This window comes from Centruroides vittatus, unplaced genomic scaffold (genome assembly GCF_030686945.1).
Source record: "Centruroides vittatus isolate TY-2023 unplaced genomic scaffold, ASM3068694v2 contig_299, whole genome shotgun sequence".
NCBI classification, from domain to species: Eukaryota; Metazoa; Arthropoda; class Arachnida; order Scorpiones; family Buthidae; genus Centruroides; species Centruroides vittatus.
In genome coordinates, this window is record NW_027121909.1 from 2,613,174 (window position 1) to 2,631,598 (window position 18,425).

General features: G+C 28.8%; 1 protein-coding gene across 1 annotated transcript in view; it reads left to right on the top strand.

Annotated features, from left to right (window-relative positions):
* Nucleotides 1–11,100, top strand: part of LOC136972639 (metabotropic glutamate receptor 6-like) — a 99,391-nt gene extending 88,291 nt beyond the window's left edge. The window contains exons 5-7 of the mRNA XM_067267236.1: nt 3,177–3,713; nt 3,791–5,035; nt 10,556–11,100. Of these exons, the coding sequence (XP_067123337.1) occupies nt 3,177–3,713; nt 3,791–5,035; nt 10,556–10,695 (1,922 nt within the window). The 3' untranslated portion in view covers nt 10,696–11,100. The remainder of the gene's footprint in view (nt 1–3,176; nt 3,714–3,790; nt 5,036–10,555) is intronic.
* The last annotated feature ends 7,325 nt before the right edge of the window (nt 11,101–18,425 follow it).

Genomic DNA, 18,425 nt, shown 5'->3' on the forward strand with positions numbered 1-18,425 from the left:
GATTTCGACAGACCAGTGGGAGATTTATACTTCTACAATTTGCCTTCGAAAGGCGATAGACACGTGTATGTATAGACGAGTTAGATTAAATTTTGTTATGTTTGCATTTATTTTTTAAAATTTTAATTATTATAAATTATTTATTATATTAAAGTACAAAAATTCTCAAGCCAATAATCGATGTAATTAACATCATAAATCTTGCGAGCAACTTCAAGACATCACAAAAAGTACTAAAATATTAGATAAAAAACACATTTGTAGAATGCGGTTTATTAAAATCTCATTAAAACGAAATGCAAATTATTTTTCTGACTATCATTGGTAAATTTCACGAAGTTCGAATAAATTTAATATAAGAGATTAACTGAGAGTCATTTGTTTCCAACATGTAAAGCTAGTTTTAGAAAATGTGATAGCAGTATATTTGTACTTGAATAAATAATAAGGAAGTTAAGTTTGCATTTATATACGAGGCAGTTTCAATAAATAAGATTAGTAGCTCCGGTGTAGAAAAATAACGTAGTGTACAAGGTTGACATTAATAATAGTGAAAGAATATACATAATTCAGCCCACTCTTCCAGGTCGCATTTGCGTTCACTACTTGGTTTACAAAATGGCGTCACTCATATCAAACTGCACCAGACTCGAAAAGCGAGGTGTTATTCGTTTTTTGACAGACATTAAACTAACAAATTACCGATTCCATTGCAGGTGGTATGAATACTACGGAGAATAATGTATGTCACTGGAAAACGCTTTGCAAGTGAATTTAAAAATTCAAGGAAGGCCAAATAATTATAGACAATGAACGGCGTAGACTTTTGAACCCAAGCTTTTTGTAGCGACATGCACGATTCGCCATATCTACACACATGTTGAGATAGATCTCACTAAACCTAATGTCTTCGGCTATCAAAAATCGAATAACACTCGATTCTGGTGCAATTTTATATGGGTAACGCCATACTAACCTTATTTATTGAATCTGCCACATGTGTTAAGATTGAAAATGTCATAAATGACGGTGCAATTATATTTTTATTTTTATATGAATTCGAAAAATAATTTGTCATTTCTTATGCGTCTTATCATTTGTAGGAAATCTCAATTATAAAAAGATATTGATGCAGTCAATTTTTGCCTTTTGATGTGAGCACATCTTTTGCTTTTTTAATTTGATGTTTTAAAGATATTTTGCAAATAGCAATTTTAAAACAATTACACTCGAAACTCTATTACCTTCTTATTAATTTCCAAGTACTACCAGGACGGTAACTCGAATGAAAACGCCAATATAATCTTTGCGATATTTTCCTGAAACTTATTCGATTAGAACAATCATTAGATGTAACTTATTTTTGCTTATAAATTGAATATTTTATTTTATTTAAATTTATCAAACTAACCAATTACTGTTTGTTTTTAGCAATTTAAGCGCATAGAATATAAACAAACGAAGCATTCATAAAATTTTTAATACTGTATTTTTGATAATTTCTTCATCGTTTAACTCTGCCGCCGGTGGGTACTAACAGAGCCTTTTTCAGACCCATCGTAGGTTCGGTAGCCAGGTGATGAGGTGCGAAAGCCCGACATATCTGGGGAAGATCACCCCGAAAAACTCTTGGAGTTGCTTGCTAGGATTCGATTCCTGGTATCTAGAGATATATGCTCACATCTAGTCCTGATAAATGAGTGAGTGAGTTAGTGAGTTAATGCAATGAATTGATTAGTAAAAGTGTTTCGGTGAGTCGGCTCTTCCTATTATCTGTTTCGAAACATCGACTCAAGTTTAGTGTGCTGCTCTCGTATACTGAAACTTCGTATTAATAAGCTTGAAAACGTGGTCCTGTAAAACGTTAAATTTGTGGAATGTTACTAATGCAGTCGCACATTATATTCATTAGTTGCAATTTGTGCGCGAGTAACTCTACGAGTTACTTTCGCACAAATAACTCAAATAACGTACACAAATAATGTAGTAACTCGCGAGTAAATTCGAATAAATCATTTTGCATAACATTACTCGCATTTTAACCGTCTCGGTCATCTGAGTAAATTTTTATTGATTGGATGCTAACATTTTATACAATAATCATGAAGTATATTTGTACTTTATTGAAAATATTTTTAAATAGTAAACATTGTAAGATAAATCAAATACAATATTTTCTGTCGTAAGTGTGAATGCTATCATTTAAACGACAAAATCAAATAGCTTAACACTTCATGAAATAACTGCAAAAGATCTAATTTTATCTTAGAGATTAAATCTTAATCGATATCTCTTACCAAATTAGACATGCTCATTATATTTTGACAATTAATTTATCTTTCAAAGAATGCATATTCATGGTTAATTAAAATGTAAATCTATTCTATTTGATTTATAATTGACATTATTAATTTTATATGTATCAGTGAATTTGATTAAATTTTTTTCGGTTAGTAATTGAAATCTACGATTTCATCTTACTTGTTAGATCATTTTCATTATGATTGGGCTGCAATTAGAAAAAATTGTAGATCTATAAATTCTCATTATCGCTGTGTCTGTCCGTCTGTATTTCCTTAATCTCGAGAACGGCGTCAAAGAAATAAAATTAAAGAAGAGAGTTAGAAAGCTTAGGGATAATAGGCCCCGATTAACTATATATGAATTCACGATCTAGGCTGGAAGTCACGTTATTTCAATTAAAATCTTTTTCCTGAAATGAGTTAAATATATGACAGGCACGAATCTACTGTTAAAGGAAAATCATGATGTAGAAGGGCAAGACACTACTAATACTAATACCATTACTAATTTGAGGTGAAGAGCATATATTTTAAATTAAATATTTTTAAAATAATATTGAAAGTTGCAGCCCGGCATTATGACGATGTCACAACAAATAATTGCTCGTTAAGACACAAAACTTTCTCAATTATCATTTTTTAAAATATTTTATTGAGGTTAAGTAAAACATGTATTTGAATAGAAGTTTTTACTCTCAATTAAAAAAATATTTCTGCTGAATTATTTCAAATGACGTATTGAACAAAACTTGTAAAATTATTTCCTTTGTAACAATGATTGATTTTTAAAAATTTAGTTTGATATTTAAAAAAATTTTTGCGGTAAATGATTATTAATTAAATTTCAACAGAGATAAAAATTTATATTTCCAGGAGTAATAATTTTCGGTTCTGATCAAGAAGTTGCTGGAGTAATGAGAGCTATTCGCAGGAACAATGCAACAGGAATTTTTTCTTGGATAGGCAGTGATGGATGGAGTGCAAGGGCTCTGGTATTCGAAGGTAACGAAGATCAAGTGGAAGGTACTCTTTCTGTACAGCCAAGAGCACATCCTGTAAAAGGCTTTGATGAATATTTTCTTAGTAGAACCGTCTATAATAATCGAAGAAATCCTTGGTTTATAGAATATTGGGAGCATTATTTTAATTGCCGATGGCCAAATAGCACAGATACTCCATTCAATGGAAATTACACCCGGTTCTGTACCGGGGAAGAGAAAATGAAGTTTGAAAATGGTTACGAACCAGAGGGTCAACTTCAATTTGTTAGTGATGCGGTATTAACTTTTGCTTATGCATTGAAACAAATGCATCAAGAATTATGTCAGGGGAAATCTGGATTATGTCAAAGAATGAAACCTATTAATGGCACGATTTTATTAGAATATTTAAAAGTAGTATCTTTTACAGGTAAAGGGATAGTTATATTAAAATGAAACCGTTATATTAACAAATCTATAATTAAAACATTTAAATTTTTTTAATAGGTATGAGTGGAGATAAATTTCGTTTTTCTCCATCTGGAGATGGTCCTGCCCGTTACAATATAATTCATTTCAAGCAAATATCTCCAGGAAATTACAAATGGATTCAAGTAGGGGAATACAAGGATGGCGAACTCGAGTTGAATCTCTCTCAAATCAGATTTAGAATGGATAATCCGAATGTACCTATTTCAGTCTGCAGTCTACCCTGCAGAAAAGGTCAAGCTAAGAAATTCTTGGAAGGAGAAAGCTGTTGTTGGCACTGCTTTAATTGTACTCGTTATCAATTCTTAAAAACAGAAACACTTTGTGAAGATTGTTCTCCAGGATTCATACCGGATGCTGATCAAGCGTCATGCCTACTGATACCGGAATCGCATATGACACCAGGAAGTGCTCTAGCTTTGGGTGCTATGACTTTCTCTACATTAGGCGTCATATTAACAGGATTTTTCACATCAGTATTTCTGAAGCATAATGATACTCCAATTATTAGAGCTTCTGGAAGAGAACTTAGTTATGTCTTATTATTTGGTATTCTCATGTGCTACATTATGACCTTTATTTTGGTGCAGAAACCATCCAATATTATCTGTGGCGTTCAGAAGACAGGTATTGGATTGTGCTTTGCTATCGTATACAGTGCCATATTAACGAAAACTAATCGCATTTCACGAATTTTTAATGCTGGAAAGAAAACTGTCAGTAAACCAGCATTCATTTCTCCTCAATCTCAACTGATAATTTGTGGAGCATTGGTCAGTGTTCAAATTTCAATCACAGCTGTATGGTTGGTGTTTACTCCGCCTCGTGCTATTCACTCGTATCCTACAAGAGAGGAAAATCTTCTTGTATGTACAGCATCCATGAATGCCACATATATGGTGGCTTTTGCATACCCAATATTTCTGATTATTGTCTGCACCATTTACGCTATATTAACTCGAAAAATACCAGAATCATTTAATGAATCGAAATACATAGGACTTACCATGTACACTACATGCATTATATGGTTGGCATTTGTGCCTATATATTTTACTACATCCTCCAATGTGGAAGTTAACATTACCTCTATGTGTTTGACGATAAGTCTAAGTGCAACCGTGACATTAGTGTGTCTCTTTACTCCGAAAATCTATAATGTAATCTGGCATCCGGAAAGAAATGTCCGTATGAGCATCATGAAACAAAAACAGAAATGTATGAATTCATTAGCTGCATCCGAAGCTTCTTCTCAACTTAATGGTTAGTATTTTGATAATCAAAAGCATTTGTTATTTAATTAATACTAATAACTTACATAATACTCATTTTCATAACATGTAAATTAATTAATTAAAAGTTGATTGACTCATTTTCTGAGTTTAATTTATAATTACAATTATTTCATAATTTGGAGGATTTTGTAAGATTTTTAATTAAATGTTTCAAGCTTCACGATCGAAATGATAATGAAATAAGGTTGATGAAACTATAATAATAACAATTATGAAGTTATGTTGGAGATCATCTTTTAAGAAAACAAACAGCTTTATAATTAAATCTTCCGAAAAGCTACCAAGTGTAAAATTTAAAAAAAAATTCTTTGATCAGATTGTTTTTCAACGTAAAAAAATATTAGTTTTACTTTATAATTTAAAATTCTAGATGCGTTTTTTGTAATGCAGTTTAAAATTTCTAACTAGCAAAATAATTTAAAATTTCAAGTGTTAAGAATATTTTTATTATTAATTACAGTTTCTTTTAATTTATAACTTTAATCTGACTTTATTGTAGCAAATAGATTTATTTTGAAAAATAATAATTTGAAACGTTTGAACCAAATTCAATCTTACGGTTTATTGCCTGGTAAGAAGATTGTTGCCGGTTCTCTAAATCTCTAAACAATATCGCTAAATCTATTTTTATTGATTTTTCATATAGCTTTTCTTTGATTCTATTTGATTATTTATTTCATGTGATATGTTACTTCTTTAAATTTTATAATTTTTAAAGTGCGTGTTTTTATTTAATAATAGATATTTATCCGATACCTACTTATATTATGAACTCATAAACTTTATAAACTATTTTTTCAATTTTCAGCAACTAGTTAAATGATTTTGATACGTTTTTCATATTTGTATAAATTAGGTTTGTACGATTGCAAATTTATAGACATCGCTAACAATTATTTAATAAGGTTAAAGTATTCAATATTAATATCTATAACGACTAAACATATTTCATATCTATTATTATTTGAATACAATCTAGTTTATTTTCAACTTATTATCTAAATCGATCCAATCGTCATGTTTATGTCGTGATCACAAGCAGTAAATAATAGCTTACATGTCTTAATGATTATCCTCCTTGACATTAATAAAATCCTTATTTTTGAGTAAATAACCTCCGATATTTCCATCCAAAATGTTTTTTTTTTTAGAAATTATTCTTATATTTGTTTATCTTTGCTTTTCTGTTAAGAATATTTTAATATTTTTTAAACGCTTATATGAAGATTTTAAAAAGGCATTTATAATCTATTATAATAAATGTATATGTCCAATATCTTATTATATCAACTAAAGAAAGAATTTTTCTATCCAATTTCTGTACCAGAATTTACCAGAATATTCTCATTATGTAATTATTTAATTTCTGATATATTATCTTTTTATAGTTGTTACTTCTACTTTATAAAATGTATAGCCAGTAATATTAAAAATATTAATTTTTCCTACACTGTTTTATTATAAAATAAAACTTAACCAGTAGCTTTTGAAATAGTCCGTACGCCATGCCTATTATTTAACATTTCATTTACTAACAAAAAAAAGCATAAATAATTCACAAAAAATAAGGAATAAAAACAAAACTTTTACACAAAATACAGAAATAGAAACAGAGTACTGTTTGATGTGTATTTATATAAGAAGAAATATTCAACAAAAATATTTAAAAGTTAAATATTTTTCAATAAATCGCGTCAAAAATCTAAGTATAGGCCTATAGAATGAAATAAATTGACAAGATGCCAAGAAATAGCTTTCTTCAAAAAATAAAAACTTTTTGAAAAATGATATCAGAGAAGTAACAAGAATAACATTCACCTAACGATGCAAAGTGAAGTTATACGATATTTGGCTTGCAATCACTTGTAAATCGATCGGTTTTCTTTCAGTCACTCACAAAATATTGATGTTCGTTTATTTTTTCACAGTTGCTACTTAAGCCATGTACTGTTATTTAACAATTCCTAATGAAATAAAATAATTATCTATTTTTAAAAAACAGTTGTAATAAATGTTACTTTGGATTTATTAGTTCTATTCAAAAATCTTATTTATTAAAATTTACATGAAAGCGAACAAATTTTGTGATTATGATATTTTAATATTTAAGATAATTGAAAACTTTTAACATGTAGGGTGATTTACTCGGATTGAAAACTTACTTTGTTCAATACCTTATGATTGCACATTCACGTTTGAAAAACATGTAACATAAAACCTTTGCCAATTGTTTTGTTATGAAATAAACAACCGTTTCATTCGTATTTTATTCTCACCTTTTCATTTTATATGAAGATATTCAAAATAAGTGTTTAGTCTCGAGTGAATTCAAATAACCGTGATTAGTTAGTGTATAAAGCAGGGGTAGCGATCCTATGCATACGGGCCCAAAATGGCACGTAAGGAGGAATTATCTGTCACGTAATGTACTGTACCATACGATTTCGATTTAAAATCATCCTTTCGGTTTATCACTAATCATCCTTTTTACGTTTATTCTAATTAAAGCATATTCGTTTAATTTCTTTAAGTATTGATATCTGAAGTCTAAAACTTTGGCACGCATAAAATTTTTTAAAGCTAAGTGCTTACTATATGGCACGCGGACTCATAAAGGTTCGCCATCCCTGGTATAATTTAGAGTAAAGATTTTTATTCAGTTCTTTATTGATATGATATACAATTTTACTTTTACAACATATTTCTCTGAATATCTGTGTCGATCAAATAATTCACGTCGTATGGTAGATGGTAGAGGCAATGAAGCTGACACTTTGAGACATTCCAGAATTTTCTATGAGCTGTCTGCTTCGGATATTTCGTGCCTCATTCCTCAGCAGGGGCCATTTTGTTTGTGGACCTGGTCGAACCTCGTCTCTCTGGTCGATTAAATGGCCCTCTTTAGTGCTTTAGGGCAAAAACAATGAAAAATTAAATAAATCTATATAATGTGCTTAACACTCTGTAAACTTTATTTGAAATCCTCATTCTAGCTGGTTGCAAAGAAAGAGTCATTTGTCGCAAAATAACCTACATTTATAAAAGGTTTCACGAATAAGGAAACGTAATGTAAATAATGAACTTTATCCTAATCAGAAGAAAAGAGAAATTAGCATTAAATAGTTTTGCATGATGCTACTCCAGTGTTGCTTTACGATTTGTGCACATTAATTAACATACAAATTAACTATCATCATATATTTAAAATCTCAAAAATAGTATTGCTAGATATTATTTTTAAAATTTTTAAAACAAAAATGTAAATCTAATTATCGTATATCAAAATAATGTATCAAAGAAAGATATTTATTTTGTTTTTTAAATCATAGTTATTATAAGATAAAAATTTATCTCTAGACTTCCAAAATTTTTCAGTGAAAAATATGTTAGAGGAGGAACTGCGATAAAAATTTGTAATAAAATTATGAATAAGAATGAAAAGCAAATTCTTTTCTCGTCTATAGTTTGTGAGAAAGTATTAACGAACCATAAATCAACAAGAGAATAAAAAAAAAAACAGTTACTATCAAACGCTATTTTTCCCCTTGCTTTTATTTAATTTACATAACGAGAATAGGTATAAAACATTGAATTTAAAATAAAGACATAAGTTATAATTGAATAAATAAATTGTAAAATACGAATTACATGTGAATATACATGAAATCAATGAATTTGTTAATAATGGAATAAAGTAAAATACAATGAAAAACTTAACATGCTTTTTTGTTCGATAGTTAACATCTAAAAATCCAAATAATAAATCTATAATTAAAAAATAAACTTCTACAATTTAAAAAAAATATATTTTTTCTATAAGTAGAAAAATTTAATGAATGTTTATGTAATTGTAAAATTGCTAAATCACTACTTTTGGATAAATCACCAAAACCATAAACTGATTACTTATAGAAATTAAAATTTAATACTAAACTAATCTTTTAAAGTCATTATTGGTTTTTAATAAGCTGTTATTTATTTTTCATTTATAATTTTAATAGAATACAATAACCTCTTAATAAACAGAAACTAAGTAATTTACATTTGTTTTAAGTCATTATATTGTTTTCGACATAAATTGTTAATTCGACAATAATCATTTCATATGTCAATTATTCGATAATAATTTAAAGTTATGTAAATGTGAGGATATTTAATATTGAGTTAGTACATGCATTAATAATAAAATTATTAAAGAGAACATTCTGAATGATAGAATAGGTCAAACATTTTGTATAGAAGACTTTTTGCTATATGAAATTTTTGTTTTCTGTAAAGATTTTATTGTAAAAATGCATTTGTTTAAAAACAATACAAATGTTTATTTTAGTTATAAACGTTTAAATTAAATTTATAAATTTAAGTACGCTGATCCATAAAATACAGTCCTTGTTTTATCTTTAATTTTTTATGCAGAATATTTTTTTCTTAAAAATCAAAATTAAGTTAATAGTTTTCTACGTTACAAATCAATACAAAGAATATATATGTACAGAAACCATTTGTACAATTATACACGTATAATTGACATAAATAACAAATCTATACATTTAATTATATGATTATATAATTTTGTAGATAAATTACTACTTCATTTTGTATAGAACTATTAATAATTGTTCTTTTTCAAAATTTGATAAAATAGAGTTTTTCGAATTAATTTAACAAATAAAAGAACTGTAGATGTTTCTTCCATCTGGAAATGACATCAAACTTTCATATAACATTATTAATAATTATTCTTTAGTATTTATTTTAGGAAGACAACAATTTTAATTTTAAAATTAGGTAAAAAATATTGCTATGGTCATAAATAACTACACAGGTCTTTCATTCTCAAAATGTTGTTTCTCATAAACTTTTTAAATATTAATTTTATTTACTTGTAGAACTTACGTTTATTTTTTAATTTTATAATTAAAACTATTAAAATTTATTAATCAATAAATGGAATGATAAAATATATTTGCAAAAACTTCATATTTTTAAGTAATTAGTTATAATATCTCGATTATTCCGATTTAAACGGATGCTGCACCGGATAACGAAAACTCCCGATAAAACTAAACTACGAGTCATTGAGTTTTATCTGAATTATCTAATAATATATTTTCAAATACGTCTGAACTCTAGCGTTAATCATTATTACAGTGTTTTAACTGTAAAATAAATTTATTTTAATATAAAAGTCAAGGCGAAATAAAATAAAGTAACAGTTATAATTTGAAAAATATTATGAGAGAAAAGTTTATTTTGAGTAAATTTAATTCTTTCTACAATTTTTTTTTCTCGTAGAAGACATTGATTATTTCTTGAAAAGCTGTTTTATAAACCCTCGGCTTGCATAAGCCTACAAAAAACAAAAAATAATGAATAATACAAGTGGTGGAATAATTGGTACTCTTATTTTATTATATCAATTCGTTTGATGAAATAAAATATGATATTAATATCGGTTATTGTATTTATTTATCAAAATTTTTTACAGATGTTAAACAGGAGAAATCAGTGCAAATCTACGACATGTGTACAAAATTGGAAAGAGCTGATTGTGGCACCCAAACATTTACTACGTTGCTCAACAACGGAAACGATGTCAACAAATGTCAAAACGAAATAAATCTTTAGAATATCGTAAAATTATATCAAAATGAAAAATTTCCTATTTTTATGATTCATAAATCGAGCTTTATAAAATGTTACTTTGATAGGAAGCTCGATGATGATGATGATGATGATGATGACGATATATTTATTATGTAAAATAGTGTATATATTTTTATTAAAATAGAAGAAATTATTAAACAGTAGCTATGATATATTTCGAGTTTAATTATGTAATATTTTTATAAATATTTTCAATTCTAGTTTGTAAAAGTTGTAATGTATCTGTAGGTATGTATACATGGCATGAATTATAACTTATATAATGTAAATTGCAATATAGTATATTTAATTCTTCTCTACTGTGGTCCAGTGAATAATTACTGTTAATTAATTCTTGATGTAAAAAATAAAATATTTTATCTTTCAGTGTGTTTTTATTTCTTAAAGATATTATTTATTATATTTCAAACTAAATCGAATTTTAAATACCGGCATTACTAATTAAATATGTTTATTATGTATTCATGTGTAATTAAATGCATATTAGTATAAAACATTTTTATCTTTATATATAAAATTGCCGAATCACTAACCAAACTTTCTATTGATGTTTTCGTCCAGCTACATTTTTATCCTTTCTCATATTCTCTACGAAGCGAACTTATTGTTATTCACAAACAATAAATTTCACACCGATTAATCTTTCTTCAACGATTTTCAGTGTAGCAGATAACTTCGTTCTGTTAACACAGAATTTTGCACTTGTTTTATATATAAAAACGTTTAATGATAACGATAAATAAAGATAATGAAACCGCTATTAACAATAGCCTACACACACTTTTGGCAAGACACCTGCAACACCAGTTTTACCAAATATTACGCTGGCCAACTTCCTTCTTCAGTTGTCTTCTCTCGCATTACAAAAATGATTAGGCGATGTCGACTCAGCAGAATCATTGCCAGAGACGGATTTAGGATGGTACTGTACTGTACATAGGGAGCTGCTGCATCTCTTTTTTCTGGAGGGTTTTTTCCGAGTAAAGCTGGGGACTTCAGGTAATAAAAACGTTTCTAAGACATGTGTTTCGTTTCTGCACTCTTCCTGAAGTCTTCTGGATCGGCTATAAGTCATTGCTGATAGTAAAAGTTTAAAAATTTTAAAGCTTAAAGTTACGCATAAAAAATATTGACTCTCAATAGAAGCAATGAATTTCCGACGACAATCTTGTAATAATTAATCTTGTGTATCAGACACTTTCTACTAATAATGATAATATTTTGCTATTTTGTACGTATACGCATCTGTAAAGCAACAAAAAACAATTAATGGTAATTGCCTTAACTCAAAAACTTTTTTCTAGTCCTTCCACTTAGAGTTATCGAGAGTATGAATTGTAATTAAATTTAAGCCATATTACGTACACATAATGTAAACAATAAAAATGAAAGATATTAAAAAGTGTTTATTAAAGTTAAATTAAATTTCGTCTTGAATATTTTAATTTTTACTTTTTTATAAGGTAAATAATTTAATATTCTTTTCGGTTTTAGAAAATTATAAACACATCAATGTAGAAACAAAAATCGTTATCTCTTTGCTATGATTAAAATATTAAAACAAAGAATATAACTCTGAATTAAAAAATGACTTCTTAATGAAAAAATTGTACAAATTTCTGTTTGTATCCTTGTTTATTTGAACCTTGTTTATTAATAGGACTTATTATACTGGTGGAGTTTTCGATAAGCAAATGGAGATCTTACTCAAAAATCTCTATTTGCTAATCGGAAACTAGACCAGTATAATAAGTCCTATTAATAAACAAGGTAGACAACGATACAAACAGAAATTTATAAGGATATAGAGGCAAAAAGAATTAAGATAGAGAAAAATTAAAAGTATTTTTATTTTTCAAAAGGAAAATTGCGACAAATCTTAAATGTTAATACATTGTTTCATAAATGAAACACGAATTAGTCTTGACTAGTGAAAGTTAAAGTTTATGTAATTACAATTTATTAGTAAATACCGTATTTACTCGCATATAAGATGAGATTTTTATCCATTTTTCACAGCTTCAAAAACCTAGGTCGTCCTATACTCGATTATTTTCGTTTTTGTATAATTTTCGTAAATTGTATTCGCATTTTTTAAACCGGATTCTCACCTTCTGGTGTTTATAAACAAAAGTATCTGGGTCGTTTCAATCGTTCTTGTATATTGTCAGGAGTAAAGATGAATAGCAACAGGAAAAACAAAGCTTTTGAAGTGAATTCCAAAATACACGGGAGCCCGATATAAATTTTAATTCATTTCCACGTGAAAACAGATGTTTATTTGGAAATCAGAATTCGAATAAACTAATAAGTGTAATCGACAAAGACTGAATTCGACTGTTAAGAATTGGTAAAAACGGTTCCAGATTATCCAGCTTTACGTGAACAAATTATGCCGATTTAACAAGATTTTTTCTTGAAGTTTAAAATGCTAATAATTTTTGCGGGACAATGTGTGCATTTATGTGCATTTGATATTTTATTTGTGATTAAACGAAATAAAATGAAATTTTATTAATAAATCTAATTTTCTTTATTTTGATCTCTGAAGTCACACCTCGTCCTATATGCGAGATCGTCTTATATTCGAGTAAATACGGTAATTTGGTTTAACAGCGTTAATCATTTAATATTTTAATTTTAAGATATAATATTAATAATCATAATATTTAAAAAATATTTAGTGTACACAAATTCAAACAATTAATTATGTATTAATAATATAGAAAAACTTGAGTAAATATTTTTATGAAAAATTGACAATTTTCAATAATGAAGAATCTCTTCTAAATTTAGAACGCAAATTACATTCAGTTCAATCTTCAGTTGTAAACAAAACGGAGATTATTAATGAAATCTTCGATTCCTAAGAATTTGGTTTATAGTATCAAAAATTATAAATAATTTGTAGGAAAATTATTTGATAGGTTACTTGGTTTAAAAATTTAAATTCGAAGTTGAAGCAAATTAGAAAAAAATAAACTCAATTGTATTTACAAAGAAAAACAACACTAAAGTACTAATAAAATAAATGTATCTTTATATTTCGTTCTTTTTCATAAATCTGAGGTTTAATAATATAGTCCAAAGAGACCCACTGTGAAGTTAACCTTTATATTGAGGTCTCCGTCCACATCATTCAGTAGTGTGACTAGGGAGGGACGCAGGCTGCCCTTTCCTTTGTAAATAAATAAATGAAGACTAATTTAAGTTAGTACAGGAAAAGAATTTGATTGTGACAAACGCACTTATACATATGTATGTACTATACAATATATGAGAGCTTATTGCATATACAGCACTAGCAACTACATCCCCGTGATACAGGAGCTTTTATTTTTGTTTTTTTGTTTTAACTCTTTCTGACCGTGGACACTGAAAAGGCTTTTTTAAAGCCTATAGTGAACTTGAAAATATGCCAGGGTCTTCGTGAAAAGGATTTTGGAAAAAGAATAAAGGTTCTTAGTTTCTCTAAGGACATGGATCTTGGGGAAGAACGTCATGTCCTTGTGACAAATCGGAGGTTAAGGCGCGAGGCCTAACCCGTTCTCCAATGACGGGATGGCGAATCTCGCTCACGGGGTCAGTGGATGGCTAGAATTTAGGTGGAGTATTAGTGAGTGGGGAGACCGCAGGTAAGTCGATAAGGTGTCGGCGATACACGAGTAACCAATGCCATTTTGATAACAAATCAAATTTAATACAAATAATAAAAGAGATTACGACAGGCGTAATTTACATACGTATGAAGCATTAGCTATCGTTCGGTTGAGAAGGAACCGAAACCGACATAGAGCAACTGGAAACATTGTCCGAGGAGCTGCTAACTCTATCTTAAAATCTAAGTCGAGAGAGAGTTTACAAACATTCTAACATAATACCGCGGAGAGAGTGTGAGGAGGTCTTCTCCATCCATTGAGGCGTATCCTTTATGGAGCCGGGAACATGGCGAACCAGCCGTTGTCTTCTATGGCCTTCCTGGTATGTCTGCTCGGAGGATCGGGTGCAACCCCTATTTATAGGCGTTGCGCATGAGAAAACAGTCAGGTGACTTTGATTTAATGTGTTCTAAGTTCGAGTTAGGTCCGGGTTTTGCTGATACGGGCTGTCAAGAATCGGATGTTTCGACGAATTATGGATACTTTTTATCCGTTATTGACTCGTCTTACCTCATAATTCCGTCTGTTTGACAGTTCCCATCATTAATAATCAAATATTTTGACTAAGGTTGTAACATAAGTCCAAACATCGTAATAATCGTCGACTTGAAGGATATTTGATAGGTTTTTATCTGTTCACTCGGATAGCGAACAGGAAGTTTCCGGTGGAAGATCCGGATTTTTCCCCTCTGAGTTTTTCCTTCGAATTATAATTAAGTCAATAGGCTAATTAGCTCTAATTACCCCCCCCGATCTTCACACTAGTTTTCGTGTCTCAAGACATAAAGGGTTCTCTCCCTTATCCTATATTCCAATTAATTGACGATATCCTTCATCACTTTCCGATTGGTCCATTATTGTCTTCAGGTGATTTTAGACCTTTCGGACCGCGGGTGAGGTCGACATCGACGTTCAACCTGATACCGTTACCTGATGCCGACCGAATAGTGTTTATCGAACCTTGAAACTCCCTCTCCTAACTCAAGTATTTTGTGTTTACCATTTAGATAGAAACAATCTATAATAGTCTTCGTGAGACATTATTTAATTAAATAAATCATCTTTACAATATCATTGTTTAATTTTGTGTCTTTTTTTTATTCGAAAGGTGCGAGTCTAACTGCCCCGTCGGACACTCATTAACATTCTAGCACATGTTTTCGAATTCAGTCAGACCTCACAATTCTTTAAAGCACGAAATGTTTCTGTTTTTTTATTTTTTCTCGCTGAATTTCTTATGAATTATGATCTCTCGCGTGTTAACATTTGCAGAACTTTAATTCAGAATAATTCGGCCATAGTACTAAATGCTTGTAACAACTCAACCGAACAGATAGATTTGTTCAAAGATATTGTCACAAGCAAAATGTTATTTTAATTGAATTTTTGTCTACAGATAAATTGATGGCAATGGAGTAAGACTGGAAAAAATATATTCCGAAAATAGTTATAGTTGAAAAGTTGCAAAAATATGTGTAAAAATTTATCAAGAGTTTCATAAATGACGACTCTTGTTAGAACTCAGAAAAACTATTTAATTGAGTAGTATTTTCAATATTTATGTTTCTGGTGAATCTTAAGAGACAAAAATCCATTAGCACTTATATTAAGCTATTGTTCGTGACCATAATACAAAATTTAAATTAGGCAATTATGTAATCATTAACTAGATGTTTAGATCAATAATTCAAAACAATTATATATAAGATAGTCTTGGGAGTTTGTCTATATTTTCCTAATTTATTTCACTGCAATTATTTACATTTGGTTTTCTAATTATCTTATTAAGATAATTATTATAGTATAGTATTTGATAAAAGTTAAACAAATATTTAGAAATCAATTAAATAAATTTCTGCTGAATTAAATGAACTAGATATTTGCAACATTTATTTTAAAATTTTATTGATAATATTTATAAATACAAATTTAATTTAATTTGTATTCATTTTAATTAAAAGCTGTATATAATTATTTTAAAAGTCATACTAGACATGCTTTGATAGATAAACTTCTTAATTTCATAACAGTTTTATTCATTTGAAACCAGAGTTTTTACCTGGAAGAGACCCACAGGGCCCAGGCTCCTCTTATCTTTCTAAGTATATTAAAAAAAAAAGATGAATAAGTAGGTCACAGGAAAAATATTTGAATGTGACAAACGCACTTATACAAAAATACAGTATACAATATCTGAGGATTTACTCTTCATTCGCAGTGCTAGCGGTACAAGGGTGGATTTAGGATTGCACGTTAGGGTACCCATAATATCGGTTCTAGATACGCTACTGTTTGAACTATTTTAATAGCTTTATTTTGTAACCAATTTTTCATTAAATAATATATAAAACAAAAGGCTAGAAATAACGACTTTTTCTAATTTCTGTTCAATTTTGCATTATCGGAAATGTCATTAAAAATATTTTGCGTTAAAAAAACGAATTGTCAAGATTTGTTAAATTTTTAATTGTAAAATTATATTAGCATTTAATCATAAGTAAAGGTATATAATTACTCAGGTGAAGATACAGCTTTCCAAAGACATTGTTTTTTTATTATCAATCAACTATACAAAAGTTTAGATATTTTATACATTTAATTTATCCTACTATCATTATCTGCAAATATTACTGTAATATTACAGTATTACGACGGTAGTTTTAAATTTTTAAATACACGATTTTAAAAAAATTTAAAAACTCAATTAAATAAATATTAAGCAAATTCAAACCTATATTTTAGACAATTTTATTGACTTGTTCAAAACGTTTTAAGTTAATAAATATCTTCAACGTTCATTTTCTCTAATATGCAAAATGTCTAGTTTTAATTAGTATACAGTAGACCCCCTATAACACGGATTCGTATAACACGGCGAAAAAATTGCGATCGTGTTCGTATAACACGCTAAAGAGACTCGTATAACACGGCAAAACGTCATCGCCGACTCGTGTCGCAACATTGGTCGAATCTGGACTAATAGCGGACATTGCACAAACCGTTAAGTTTAAACGAGCAGCGGACCTCCTAAAAAGCATTTATTATTTAACGGCCATAAAAATTATATTTATAATAATGATGTCTCCAAAGTTCAGCGAAATTTTCGCAGAAAAATAACTTATCAGGAAACACGCGTCCGCCGTTCGATGAGCCGCTCCGCGACGAAAACAAGCTTAAACAATGGCGTCGTCGAACGGTGCACACTCGGTAAGTAATCCTACAATTTTTGTTTATAACATAGTTTATATGGATTATTTCCAAAAATTTATACGTGATTTGGAAATGTTAGAGTAAAATTAGTCTCTAATCGATTAATTTTATGGAAGAAAACGTTTCAAACAGCCATAGCCCCTAAACTGCACACGTGCTTGGCTGTGATTGGCTCATGTATTTAAGTGACTCGTACAACACGTAATTCATATAACACGGAACGTATCTACCGTGTTATAGGGGGTTTACTGTATTTCTTATTTACTTTTTGAAACTTACCTCCTTATTTATTAATACTATTCTTTTTAATTCATACTCAATAGAATAAACGTTTTTTTCTCACGATTTTGGCCGTAGCATTCAACTTTCAGTAATATTGTTTTTAATTGTTCAGTATTTTTATAATATGCAGTTTAAAATATTTTAATTCTATAGTCAGTAGTATAATTGAAATAGCATATAATATTCTTTTCGAAATTTAACAATGGGTTTTATTTGTAAATTTGATATTAAATCGTTCGAACAACTTTCAAACTTAAAAGATTTTTGTAAAGCTATAATAATTAATATTATAAATGTTTAAATTCATAGTATTTCAATAATATAACTATCCGGGATAAAATAATATTTAAATTAAATAAGTATTTTTGGTTAATAATGTAAAAAATCAAGTTAGTTATAGTTTCTTATGATTTCTTACTCAGGGGTAGGGGGTAATAGATCTCGTCTCATGTAATATTCTTTTTAATTTTTGATCTCGTTGAGTGGTAGAGTTTTGAATTTGGTTTAATTGGGCGGTTTCTGTTAAGAACGCTGGTTGTA